This window comes from Cricetulus griseus, chromosome 5 (assembly GCF_003668045.3).
Source record: "Cricetulus griseus strain 17A/GY chromosome 5, alternate assembly CriGri-PICRH-1.0, whole genome shotgun sequence".
NCBI classification, from domain to species: domain Eukaryota; kingdom Metazoa; phylum Chordata; class Mammalia; order Rodentia; family Cricetidae; genus Cricetulus; species Cricetulus griseus.
In genome coordinates this window covers 49638945-49652378 of record NC_048598.1, presented here as the reverse complement: position 1 = coordinate 49652378, position 13434 = coordinate 49638945, and the positions used below count along the sequence as shown (strand labels likewise).

General features: G+C 38.4%; 1 protein-coding gene across 1 annotated transcript in view; it reads right to left on the bottom strand.

Annotated features, from left to right (window-relative positions):
* LOC100765974 (complement factor H) overlaps positions 1-13434 on the bottom strand; it is a 77511-nt gene that overhangs the window by 58309 nt on the left and 5768 nt on the right. The window contains exons 2-3 of the mRNA XM_027417434.2: positions 6995-7180; positions 6587-6692 (exon numbers count right to left, since the gene is read on the bottom strand). Of these exons, the coding sequence (XP_027273235.1) occupies positions 6587-6692; positions 6995-7180 (292 nt within the window). The remainder of the gene's footprint in view (positions 1-6586; positions 6693-6994; positions 7181-13434) is intronic.

Genomic DNA, 13434 nt, shown 5'->3' with positions numbered 1-13434 from the left:
TCAACTTCAAAGACAGGCATTACCTCAGAGTAAAGGGTTGAGAAAAGATTTTCCAATCAACTGGGCCCAAGAAACAAGCTGGTGTAGCAATCCTAATATCTAACAAATTAGACTTCAAACTAAAATCAATCAAAAGAGATGAAGAAGGGCATTTCATACTCATCACAGGAAAAGTCTATCAAGATGAAGTCTCAATCCGAACATCTATGCCCCAAATACGAAGGCACCCACATTTGTAAAAGAAACATTATTAAAGCTCAAACCACACATAAAACCACACACACTTATAGTAGGAGACTTCGACACCCCGCTTTCACCATGAGACAGGACCACCAGACAGAAACTTAACAAAGAATCAAAGGATCCAACAGAACTTATGACTCACTTGGATTCAACAGATATCTATAAAACATTCCATGTGAACACAAAAGAATCTACCTTCTTCTCAGTGCCACATGGAACCTTCTCTAAAATTGACCACATAGTTGGTAACAAAGCAAACCTCCACAGATACAAAAGAATTGAAATAACCCCTTGTATCTTATCAGATCACCATGCTTTAAAGATAGAATTTCAACAGCAATACAATTTGGAGAAAACCTACAAACTCATGGAAATTGAATAACACCCAATTGCACTATTCCTGGGTTGTGGAAGAAATAAAAAAGAAATTAAAGACTTCCTAGAATTTAATGAGAATGTAGACACAACATACTCAAACTTACGGGACACTCTGAAATCAGTGCTAAGAGAAAAGTTCATAGCACTAAGTGCCCACATGAAGAAACCAGAGAACAGTCACACTAGAGAATTGACAGAACAACTGAAAGCTTTACAGAGAAAAGAAGTAAACTCACCACGGAGGATTAGACACCAGGAAATAATCAAACTGAGGGCTGAAATCAATAAAGTAGAAACTAGGAAAAAATTACAAAGAATCAATGAAACAAAGAGTTAGTTCTTTGAGAAGATCAACAAGATAGACAAACCTCTATCCAAACTAACCAAAAGACAGAGAGAGAGAGCATGTTAATTAACAAAATCAGAAATGAAAAAGGGGATATAACAACAGACACTGAGGAAATCCAGAGAATCATCATGTCATACTTTGAAAACCTGTACTCCACAAAATTCAAAAATCTAAAGGAAATGAACATTTTTCTGGATAGATATCACTTACCAAAATTAAACCAAGATAAGCAGTTTAAATCGACCTATAACCCCTAATGAAATAGAAGCAGTCATTAAAAGCCTCCCAACCAAAAAAATCCCAGGGCCAGATGGCTTCACTGCAGAATTCTACCAGAAATTCAAACAAGAGCTAATACCAGTACTCCTCAAATTGTTCCACACAGTAGAAGCAGAAGGGATACTGCCAAACTCTTTTTATGAGGCTGCAATCACTTTGATACCCAAGCCACACAAAGACACAACTAAGAAAGAGAACTACAGACCAATATTCCTCATGAACATTGATGCAAAAATTCTCAATAAAATAAAGGCAAATGGAATCCAAGAACACATCAGAGAAATCATCCACTATGATTAAGTAGACTTTATCCCGGGGATGCAAGGATGGTTCAACATATGAATATCCATCAATGTAATCCACCATATGAACAAACTGAAAAAGAAAAAAACATGATCATCTCACTGGATGCTGAAAAAGCCTTTGACAAAATCCAACATCCCTTCATGATAAAGATCTTGGAGAGAACAGGAATAACAGGAACATATCTAAGCATGATAAAGGCAATATACACCAAACCAACAGCCAACATCAAATTAAATGGAGAGAAACTCAAAGCGATTCCTCTAAAACCAGGAACAACACAAGGCTGTCCACTCTCTCTTTATCTCTTCAATATTGTTCTTGAAGTTCTAGCCAGAGCAATAAGAGAAGAAAAGGAGTTCAAGCGGATACAAATTGGAAAGGAAGAAGTCAAACTTTCACTATTTGTAGATGATATGATAGATCTACATAAGTGACCCGAAAAACTCTACCAGGGAACTCCTGCAGCTGATAAACACCTTCAGCAAAGTAGCAGGATACAAAATTATCTAAAAAAATCAGTAGCCCTACTATATAAAGATGATAAATGCAATGAGAAAGAAATCAGAGAAACATCACACTTCACAATATCCATAAGCAACATAAAATATCTTGGGGTAACGCTAACCAAAAAGTGAAAGACCTATAAAGTAAGAACTTTGAGTCTTTAAAGAAAGAAATTAAAGAAGATAGAGAAAATGGAAAGATCTCCCATGTTCTTGGGTAGGTAGAAACAACAGAGTAAAAATGGCAATCTTGACAAAGCTATCTACAGATTCAACACAATCCCCCTCAAAAGCCCAACACAGTTCTTCACAGACCTTGAAAGAACATTACTCAACTTTATATGGAAAAACAAAAAACCCAGGATAGCCAAAACAGCCCTGTACAATAAAGGATCTTCTGGAGGCATCACCGTCTCTGACTTCAAGCTCTATTATAGAGCCATAGTTCTGAAAACAGCTTGGTATTGACACAAAAATAGACAGATAGACCAATGGAATCAAATTGAATACACTGATATTGACCCACACATGTATGAACACCTAATTTTTTACAAAGAAGCTAATCTATAAAATGGAAGAAAGATAACATCTTCAAATGGTGCTGGTACAACTGGATTCAGACATTCAGAAGATTGCAGATAGATCCGTATCTGTCACCATACACAAAACTTAAGTCCAAATGGATCAAAGATGTCAACATAAATCCAGCCACACTGAATCTTCTAGAAGAGAAACAGGGAAATACCCTTGAATGAATTGGTACAGGAGACTGCTTCCTGAACATTACACCAGTAGCACAGACATTGAGATCTACAATTAATAAACGGGACCTCCTGAAACTGAGAAGTTTCTGTAAGGAAAAGGACACAGTCAGTAAGACAAAATGACAGCCCACAGAATGGGAAAAGATTTTCACTAACCCCACATCTGACAGAGGGCTGATTTCCAAAATATACAATGAGCTCAAGAAGCTAGCCACCAAAACATCAAACAATGATATTAAAAAGTGGGGTGCAGAACTAAATAGAGAATTCTCAACAGAAGAATCTGAAATGGCTGAAAGACACTTAAAAAAGTGCTCAAAATCCTTGCTGTCAGAGAAATGCAATTCAAAACAACCCTGAGATACCACCTCACACCTGTCAGAATGGCTAAAATCAAAAACACCACTGACAATCTATGCTGGAGAGGATGTGGAGAAAAAAAGAACACTCCTCCATTGCTGGTGGGAGTGCAAACTTGTAAGACTACTTTGGAAATCAGTATGGCGGTTGCTCAGAAAAATGGGAAATCAGTCTACCTGAAGATCCAGCCAATTCCTCTCTTGGGCATATACCCAAATAATTCACTTTCATACAACAAGGGCATATGTTCAATCATGTTCATAGCAGCATTGTTTGTAATAGCCAGAACCTGGAAGCAACCTAGATGTCCCTCAACTGAAGAATGGATAGAGAAAATGTGGTGTATTTATACAATGGAGAACTACTTAGTAGAAAAAAGCAATGGAATCTTGAAATTCACAGGCAAATTAATTCAACTAGAAGAAATCATCCTGAGTGAGGTACAGTGACAAAAAAGACAAACATGGTATGTACTCACTCATATATGAATTTTAGACATAGAGCTAAGGATTACCAGCCTACAATCCTCTTCACCAAAGCAACTAGGAAACAAGAAGGATTCTAAGAGAAAAATACATGGACCCAGGAGAATGGGAAGGGCCAGGATCTCCTGACTTAACTGGGTGCATGAGGGTAGGGGAGAGGGAGCTGGCAGAATGAGAGGAGGAGAAGAGGAGGTGAGAGGAGGATATGGAGGAGCGGAAATGCTGAGTTGGGTGAAGAATAGAGGAGAAGCAGGATAAGAGATACCATTAGAGAGGGAGCCATTATAGATCTGGCACTAGGGAGATTTCCAGAGATCTACAAGGATGACACAAACTGACAATGGTGGAGAGGCAATGGTGGAGAGGATACTCTAAATGCCCTTCCCCTATAATGAGACTGATGACTACTTTTTATGCCATCCTAGAACCCTCATCCAGTGGGCTGAACTGAACTGAACTGAACCCAGGAATCCAGTTGCAGAGAGGGAGGAATGAAGATCACAGGGTTGGGGACCAGGCTGGTGAAACCCACAGAAACAGCTGGCCTGAATAAGGGGGAGCACATGGACCCCAGACTGCTGTCTGGGAGGCCAGCATGGATGTCAATGAGGAGGCCTCTGCACTCTATGGGGCCCCTAGTAGTGGATCAATATTTTTCCCTGGTGTAAGAACTGACTTTAAGAGCTCCATCCCACGTGAAGGGATGCTCTATCGACCTGGACACATGGGGGAGTATCTAGGCCTGGCCCAGGATGATGTAGTGCACTTTGGGGAGCCCCTATGGAGGGCCCTACTCTCCCTGGAGAGTGGAGGCAGGTTGGGGTGGGAGGCAGGTGGGGGGTGAGGGGAGTGGTTGGGGGAGGGGAGGGTGAGGGAGAAGGGATTGACATGTGAAGCAAACTTGTTCCTAATTTGAACTAATAAAAACAATTTAAAGTAATGAGAACTATTTTTACCTACTGATCCGACATGGTTCTAAGGACTTTCACTGATAAGTGTCAATAATTTTGCCAGCAGATTTCTGTTGGTAATTTAAGTTCAATGTACAAAGTTACCAACATAATAGGGTTCTATCGGTGTTGGCTCTTTATATATACAAGACGAAAGAGGCAATGGTGAGTTCAAGAGAGCCAGAGTCAGAGAAAAATGTTCAGTTCATTTCTTCACCAAATTGTAAATCTAAGTTCTTAAACTGGGGGATTCAAATGAAGACAGTATAGAGTTTGATTCCCTTTTTTAGTGCAAAAGTGAAACCGAAACCAGGGAGGCCAGCCTGGGATGAAACAATTTAGAGGAGAACAGTGGACCAGCCTGAAAACCCCATTCCATGGCAATCCTTGTTGGCTCTGTGCAATAATGTATGTGGTGATGATGGAAAATTTGTATAAAAATTAGTTTGAAAAATCTATATCAGGTTGTGAACACAGAGAAACTAAATAAGAAATGAATATAGCCGGGAGTGTTGATGGAGCCCACCTTTAGTCCCAGCACTGGAGGGGCAGAGGCAGGTGGATCTCTGTGAGTTCGAGACCAGCCTGGTCTACAAGAGCTAGTTCCAGGACAGGCTCCAAAGCCACAGTGAAACCCTGTCTCAGAAAACCAAAAAAAAAAAAAAAAGAAAAAAAAGAAAAAAGAAAAAAGAAAAAAAAGCAAAAAAAGAAATGAATATATAGTGGGTACTTGCAGTATCTCATGATTGTTTTTGACATGCTTCAATGTGGGTCATATTTATTTCCCCTGCCTATCCCATGATGCTGATCAGAAGTTTGCACTTTTGTCAGAGGGGGTGATATGAATGAAATAACAGTTTATAAACATTGAATATTTGAATCAAGGAATGTTTTAGAGCTAATTCTAAAGCCTGAAAAGTTTAAACCGTTATAGTTTATTGTCTGAAATTAGGAAATAAAGGGCAACAAAAAATATTCCATCTACAATGCTTAATTTTATTTATACTTACTTGGTATAATATTATAGAGTTCTTAATTTTCCCATATGAATTTTTAAAAATAATCTGTGGCAATGAAGAGAAATGATAGAAAATGAAGAACTGAGTACGCATTGCTGACATCAGCCCTGAGACCAGTTGCTGGTCAGAGGGAAGAGTCAATGATTCTGAAAAATTAGTGTTTGCGTCACATATAATAAAAGTAATTTACATACTACTGAGCTTTAACAATAGCACTCAGCAGAGAGGCTTTCTATTCACAAGTAAAATTCTTGTTTTCTTGGTCTGTTTGGGAGGCCCCAGCAACAGGACCAGGATCTGTCTCTGGTGCATGAGCCTGATTTTTAGAACCTATTCCCTATGGTGGGATGCCATTTTCAGCCTTGATGCAGGGAGGAGGGGCTTGGTCCTGCCTCAACTTGATATGCCAGGCTGTGTTGACTTCCTTACCCTTTCTGAGGAGTGAATGGGGGCAAGGTAGAAAGGTGGTGAGGCTAGGGAACAGAGGAGAGGAGACGGGGAAGACTATGGTTGGTATTTAAAATAAATAAATTTAATAAAAAGTAAAATCATAAAAGTCTTGCTTCCTTTAAAGACTACAAAATCTTTTCAAGAGGGTCACCATATAACATAGTTGTTTTCACAATTCCTATTGTCCCTAATACATAAAATCTTCCCATTTCACTTAATATTGTGCAAATAACGGAATGGAGTAAAGTGTTGAACACTTAACTTTTGTGTGTACTGACTTAACACTCCCTTATTTCAACATTATGCCAGAATAATCATAACTCACTTAACTTTTCAGTGTTATGAAGACAACATGGCATTCAAATAAAATTACTCACATCTTAGCTTTATTTATGTTACTTTTTAAATGTTAACAGAAAAATTCAGTCTCATTAAAGTACAAACTTGTAGACTTTCTACATATAATTTCAATGATAGGCCTTTTAATATTGACAACATACCCCTCATTGCAGGTATAAACAACCTTTGCACCAAACTCAAACGCAGTTCCAACTGCCAGGCTAAAGGACCCAAAGGGTGTATCTCCAGGATGCCCACATGGCCTTTCTAAAATTAAAGAAAAGAAGACTCAGTGTTAGAATATAGTCCTTGGAACACACCTCATGTAGGAGTCAGGGGAGAATATTTGGATATCATAGAATAGAAGAGAAACTGAAAACAGGAAAGAAAATTTTATAATTGAAGCTACCTACCTACTTCCATTTTTAGTTTTGTAGGCTTACTACATTTTAAAATGATTTTTCTCTATTTTGGTTATAGTAGTGATAGAATTTTATAGTGTGATAGCATAAAGCATGTAGTACATCAAAACTAAGTTGTCTCAAGGTTCTCAAACATGAAGTACTTACTCCGACAGATCCTGGATGGGTTAGAAGCCACCCATTTTCCACCCTTGCATACTTTAACAATAGTTCCAAGTGTTCGGTATCCAGGGCGGCATTTGTAGGTGGCTTGAATGCCTTCTGGGTATGGTTGGTCAGGCCAAGACCCTGACAGAATTTCTGTATTTTCTTTTGGAGGAGGACCTTTACAATCTACAATAAAAACACACCAATAATTGGAATACATATTCACATAGATATGATAACCCTTAAATATAAAAAAATATGGTATTGTCAACAAAGACAAATTTTAAAAGCTCACCGTTTGAGGGTAAACTGAAGCCTGGATGCTCACAGCACTGAACCCACAATTGGGGAACCTGTATGGATCTTACCTAGGCCCTCTGCACATGTTATGGTTGTGTAGCTTGGTGTTCTTGTGGAAACCCTAACAGCAGGAGTTGGGGATATCTGACTCCTTTGCCTGTGCTTAGGACCCTTTTCCTCCTACTGAGTAGCCTTTTCCAGCCCTGATATGAGGGTCTGTGCCTAGTCTTACTGTAATTTGCTATGCCATGTGCAGTTGATATCCCTGGAATACCTGCTATTTTTTGGGTGGGGGGAATAAAGGAGGTGTGCATCTGGGGGAGAGAAGAGTGGCTCATAATTGGGGCAGGGGGACTGGGAGGAGTCGACTTGGGGAAACTGTAGGTGGGATGTAAAGTGTGTAAAGAACAAAAAGGAGGGAAAGAACTGCTAGTGTGACAGAAGTTGGAGCTACCTTGTCAAGAAAGGAAACAGAGGCCACAACTCACACGAAAGCTGAAAATGTGTGCTTCTGTCTTAGTCACTGAGGGCTGCTGGGACCAAAAGTCTACAGATTGGACAGCTTAAACACAATGTGTTTCTGCATGGGAATGTGCTTTGTTTCCAGATGAAGATATTTTCCCTTAATTGTCATAGAGCAGGTGGGGAGTGGGAGGTGGGGGTGGGGAGCAGAAAGACAAATAACAATGGACAGAGACGGATGTCATAAAACCTCTCTATCTTATTTTTAAAATGCTTATTTCTTTATGAGGACTCAGCTCTCATGACCTCATCTAAACCTAACTACATCCCTAAGATCCCTAAGGCCCATTTTAGTTTCATTATGCTGGTTTGGAGACAGAACAAACACTATGTCCACACCAATTGTCTATTGGTCAGCAGTTATGCCACTGAGAGCTCATCCAAGAAATGCATGTGCATGTGAACCCCATTTCACTTGTGGCAAAGATTAGAAGAATATGGCTACTATTCAAAATGAGAAGGTACAACCCCAGAAGTTGAATTAATAAAAATTTATAATACAGGCATGTGGTGAAAATTACATCAATGCCATGAAATATACAGAAGAATATCCTAGTAATGAATACAAAACCATAATGTATTTAATATTCAAGGACTATTAATATCAATATGAAAATTAAGGACAGCATTGTATATTTCATGTAGACACACACAGGTTGTGAAACAATCAAGAATAAATGTAATTATAGCTTTGAAGATATAACTTGTTCCATTTGGAAGAGACTGACAGGTATCTTCTGGGGTTCTGGGAATTCTGTTTCTTGGTGTGAATGAATAATAATTAATAATATACTATGTTTATAGTTTATTCTTTAATATATATTACATAGTTTTTTAGAGTGATTATTTTTTTATTTGAATTAAAAAGATTATTTTACATGTTAATCCCAGGTCCCTCTCCCTCCTCTCCTCCCCTGCCCTCCAACTAAGACCCTACCTATCCCATACCCTATCTGCTCCCCAGGGAGGGTGAGGCCTTCCATATGGGAGTCCTCAAAGTCTGTCATATCCTTTGGGATAGGGCCTAGGCCAACCCCCTTGTGTCTAGGCTCAGGGAGTATCCCTCCATGTGGGATGGGCTCCCAGAGTCCATTCCTACACTAGGGATAAGTACTGATCCATTACAAGGGGCCTCATAGATTTCCAAGGTCTCCTCACTGACACCCACATTCAGGGTGTGTGGATCAGTCCCACGCTGGTTTCCCAGCTATCAGTCTGGGAACCAAGAGCTCTCCCTTGTTCAGGTCAGCTGTTTCTGTGGATTTTATCAGCCTGGTATGGACCCCTATGCTCATCTGCCCTCCTTCTCTGCAACTGGATTTCAGTTCAGTTCAAGGTTTAGCTGTGGGTGTCTGCTTCTACTTCCACCAGCTGCTGGATGAAGGCTATAGGATGGCATAAGAATTAGTCATCAATCTCATTATCAGGAGAGGGCATTTAAAGTAGCCTCTTCTCTGTTGCTTAGATTGTTAGTTGGTGTCAGTCATCTTTGTAGATCTCCAGACATTTCCCTAGTGCTGATTTCTCTTTAAACCTATAATGTCTCCCTCTATTATATTATCTCTTATCTTGTTCTCTTCTGTTCTTCCTACAACTCAACCTCCCTGCCCCATCATGTCTTCCTCACCCCTCCTCTTCTCCCCTTCTCATTCTCCTAGTTTCCTCTCCCCTCCTCCCATGCTCCCAATTTGCTCATGAGATCTTGTCCCTTTTCCCTTCTCCAGGGGACCATGTATGTCTCTCTTAGGGTCCTCCTTGTTTACTAGCTTCCCTGGCAGTGTGGATTGTAGGCTGGTAATCCTTTATGTCTAAAATCCACATATGACTGAATATATACCATGTTCATCTTTTTGTGACTGGATTATCTCGCTCAGAATGGTGTCTTCTAGATCCATCCATTTGCCTGTGAATTTATATACATAAAATTAACAAATGAGTATGTGTTCTATTGCTGTTACTTTTCAATGGACTAACTAAAGATAGTGTATCAAAAGAATGGACAGAAAATTAATGAGTAAGTTTGTGCCTTTTGGTTATATTTATTCATTTTCATCTTCTTGTTACTTAAAATTTAGACACTGAGTAACTTTCCCAAGATACCTGAAAGCGGCAGAACTGAAACTGAGCTTGGGTTTGCCAGACATGGGAGCTCATGTTGTTTTCACCACTCACTCCTTATGGTTTGGGGCTGGAAAGTAAATTAGAGGTACTGTGCTTTCTTCTTGCATTTTATAGGAGAAACGTTTTGTTTACCTTTTTAACAAAAATTTCCAAATACATAGGAAAGTTTGAATTTACAGTGAAAACCAACACAACAAAGATCTAGTGAACACATTTAACATTTTACTACAATGGCTGTGCCTAAATCCTTCCATGCTTTCATATTTTTGCCTATTTATTATTTCCCAAGTCTGTATGGCTATGGAATATTAGCATCAAGAAAGAGAATTGTTTTTTAGTATTGCCTTATGCTTAATTTTATAATAAATACCCTGATAGTTAAATGATTATATTAGTAAAATCCAACATGTTGGTTCATAGATGGCAGATTCTAGTGCTTTTTATCTATCATATCTGAAAAATTATTATTTTAATTTGTAGATTCCTTTTACTTCTTGATTTAGTAACAATTTATCTCCCTACTCTAAGCTTTATCTTCTAAAGACAAGAAAATAACCTACTGAGGCATATCCCACTTGGGACTTGTATCTCTAAGATGTAATTATACAACACGTGATGAAGTAAAGGGAACAGCACATTTTCTACAATAAAGCACCTGTTTAGGCTGTCTGGTACACGTATTTATTTGAGTATTTTCACGTTTTTAGAACATTTGTGTTAGTGAATGTGTATAATAAATTCTGTTGCATTACAGTTTGATTTTCAGCAATTCAGTAATTAAGCTTTTGTACACTAGATGGCGAGAATACTCCACCACCGTCACAGCAAAGAAAATCCTGTTGCTTCAAAATGCAAGCTCTCTGGAAATGAAGAATCTCTCTGCTTTCAGTTGCTGCTCGATCTTCTCTCTTCAAATGCATGTGCTGTTTGTCTTTGTTTAGATTGTCAGCATAATATGTACCAGTAACCTATGTTACAGCTGAAATACTTAATGATTCACCGTATTTGTACAATAAGGCTTAAGCGTGTCTTTAAGACGGTGGCAAACAGCAGGGTTTCTTAAGCTCCACAGATATATATTCTCAGAGTTCTAACCAGAATGTAACAAGTTCTTTTCATTCATGTAGTCGATCTGTTAATGTAAATGTGCAATAACACATTTGCTTGAAATAGATGGGAAATTGTTAGCAAAACAGGGCAGGTGTTGTTAAACAGGGAGTGCAGCAATACTTTCAAAAGAATAAAAACATTTTCAGAGGGATAACTCATCTTAAATCCTCTGAAAAGGGGCAAGTCTTATGCTTCTAGCTCTCTGTGAAAGAGTGAACTTACCTTTCTTGTACCTACATATTTACTCAGATTCTGACAAATAAAGCCCGATCCCATGTGTTTGCAGTAACATCATTGACAGGTGTTTTCTAAAACCGCCTGTGTTGATTTTCTGTTTACTTGACTGTATTTGCCAATTTCAAATGTTTTTCAGAAAATGAGTGACTGTGTATAGGTTGGACTCTCTGAAAACAGGAGCCTTTTTACTTTAGCTTGAGGGAGGTAATGGTGAAATTTTTGAAAGTGAAAAGCAAACTGATTTTTCAGTAACCATGGTTCACTGGCTTTTTCATATTCAGATTTTAAAGAGCTAATATTGACACACAAACCAGATAGAATTCCTTATTTTAGTGCCAATATGTCTCTTAATTATTATTTGAAATGTTCTAGAAAAACGAGATAAATCTTAATGAATTTGCATATATTAATGAATTTGCATGTCTCAATGAATTTGCATATCTTGTGAAACATATCTATCACTTGTAAAGTCAGAGATAGCCTTTTTGTTCATTTACTATAGCTTCTTAAAGGATTTTAGAAAGGAAGAGGAAGTATCATTTTAAAAATATTACCTCTTAACAGATGGTAAAATATACTATCATTGAAAACTACAAGTTCTTTAGAAAAAATAAAGCAAATGAGTAAAATGGAAATATCAAAAATAGATATTTCCATTAAACTTCCATTCTGCTTTATTGATATAAATGAATATTAATTTTATGCACATATGTGAGCTAAATAGTTTTTTGTTAATTAAACATGTTGAGAATAATTTATAATTAGTGCAAGAATATAGAATTTATAATTTTTTGAACAAAGAAAATCAGTTGCAGTAAAATACTTTAAAAAAACAAACTACACAAACTTCAGTTCAAATGACACAGCAAACATTTGAAAAGAAATAAATTCCTTCTAAAATATACAGGGATGGCTAAGTAGTTTATTTGTGAAAACGTTAACCTTGAGGAAAGCATGGATCATGAAGGATACTTGGCGAAACTTGGAAGAAATTGGCGGGAGCAGCTGGTGTTTGTGTCATTGTGAGGAGGCGACTTGAAATCCACTCAGTCAACAGTTCTGAAATGGGCACTGCTTGGACTGCAGTCTCCTAACACCAAGTTCAGTTCCAAGCACGTTGTTGTCTTTTTAAAAATACACTGCTAGTACATATTGAATGCTTTTCCTTGGGCTTGAATGGCTGTCTCAAAAAGTCGCTTAGCTGCAGGATGCAGTAAACAAGGCCTGGAAGTTAGGCAGCACCAACACTGAGTCTTATCAGTGGGGTCCTGAGGATAAGGATTAAAACAAAAGGGACAAAATTCCTTTCAAAGCCCTACCCCTAATTCTGGTAGAAGTTAAGCTGACTTTCCTTGGATGTGTGGAGATGGGCTCCAGTTTCACAGAATCTTTATTTCTTGCTGTACAACTCATGTTTCCCCAACCATTAACCTCCTCCTGTTCGCCACCATCTGACTAACTCCTATGTAGGGCTCAAAACCTGCCTACATGAGGCTGCATGCCTGTAATCTCAGTATGTTGGAGAGGAGAGATCATCAGTTGAGGCTAGCTTGTGCTATTTAGTCTGACTCTGTTTCAGAGAAACAACATAAAACTGAAACAGCAAAAACATCTCTCCTTCTCTAGTTATTTATTTTTTAATTTTACTTTTAAATTAGAATACAAAGGATTGTATTTTATTAGCTCCCCCCTCCCCATGCCAAGAGACTGTGATTTTCTGTGTCGACCTGGCTATAATGGAACTGACTGTTAGATCAGGCTGACCTTGAACTCACAGAGTTCCACCTGCTTCTGCCTCCCTAGTACTTCGATTAAAAGAGCGTTACATCTCACCTCACTTTTCTTTCTGCTTTTCAAAGCAGTTTTATTTTATTCTCTCTATTCCTTCCCCTGCCTTGTGGCCATCTACCCAGTGTTTTTCAGCTTTCAAGTCACATGTGCACTTGGGAGGCTGAGGCAGGTTCCAACGCTACACAGAAAAACCCTGTCTGGAAAAACCAAAAAAAAAAAAAAAAAAAAAGGAGGACAAGAATTAGAAGAAGAAGAAAAAAAGGACAAGAGTTGGAAGAAAGAAAAAAAGAGAGAGAGAGCAAAAGGAACCATTGTATGGTGAAGTTGCATGCACTGACAACTCTCCACACCCGCATGGT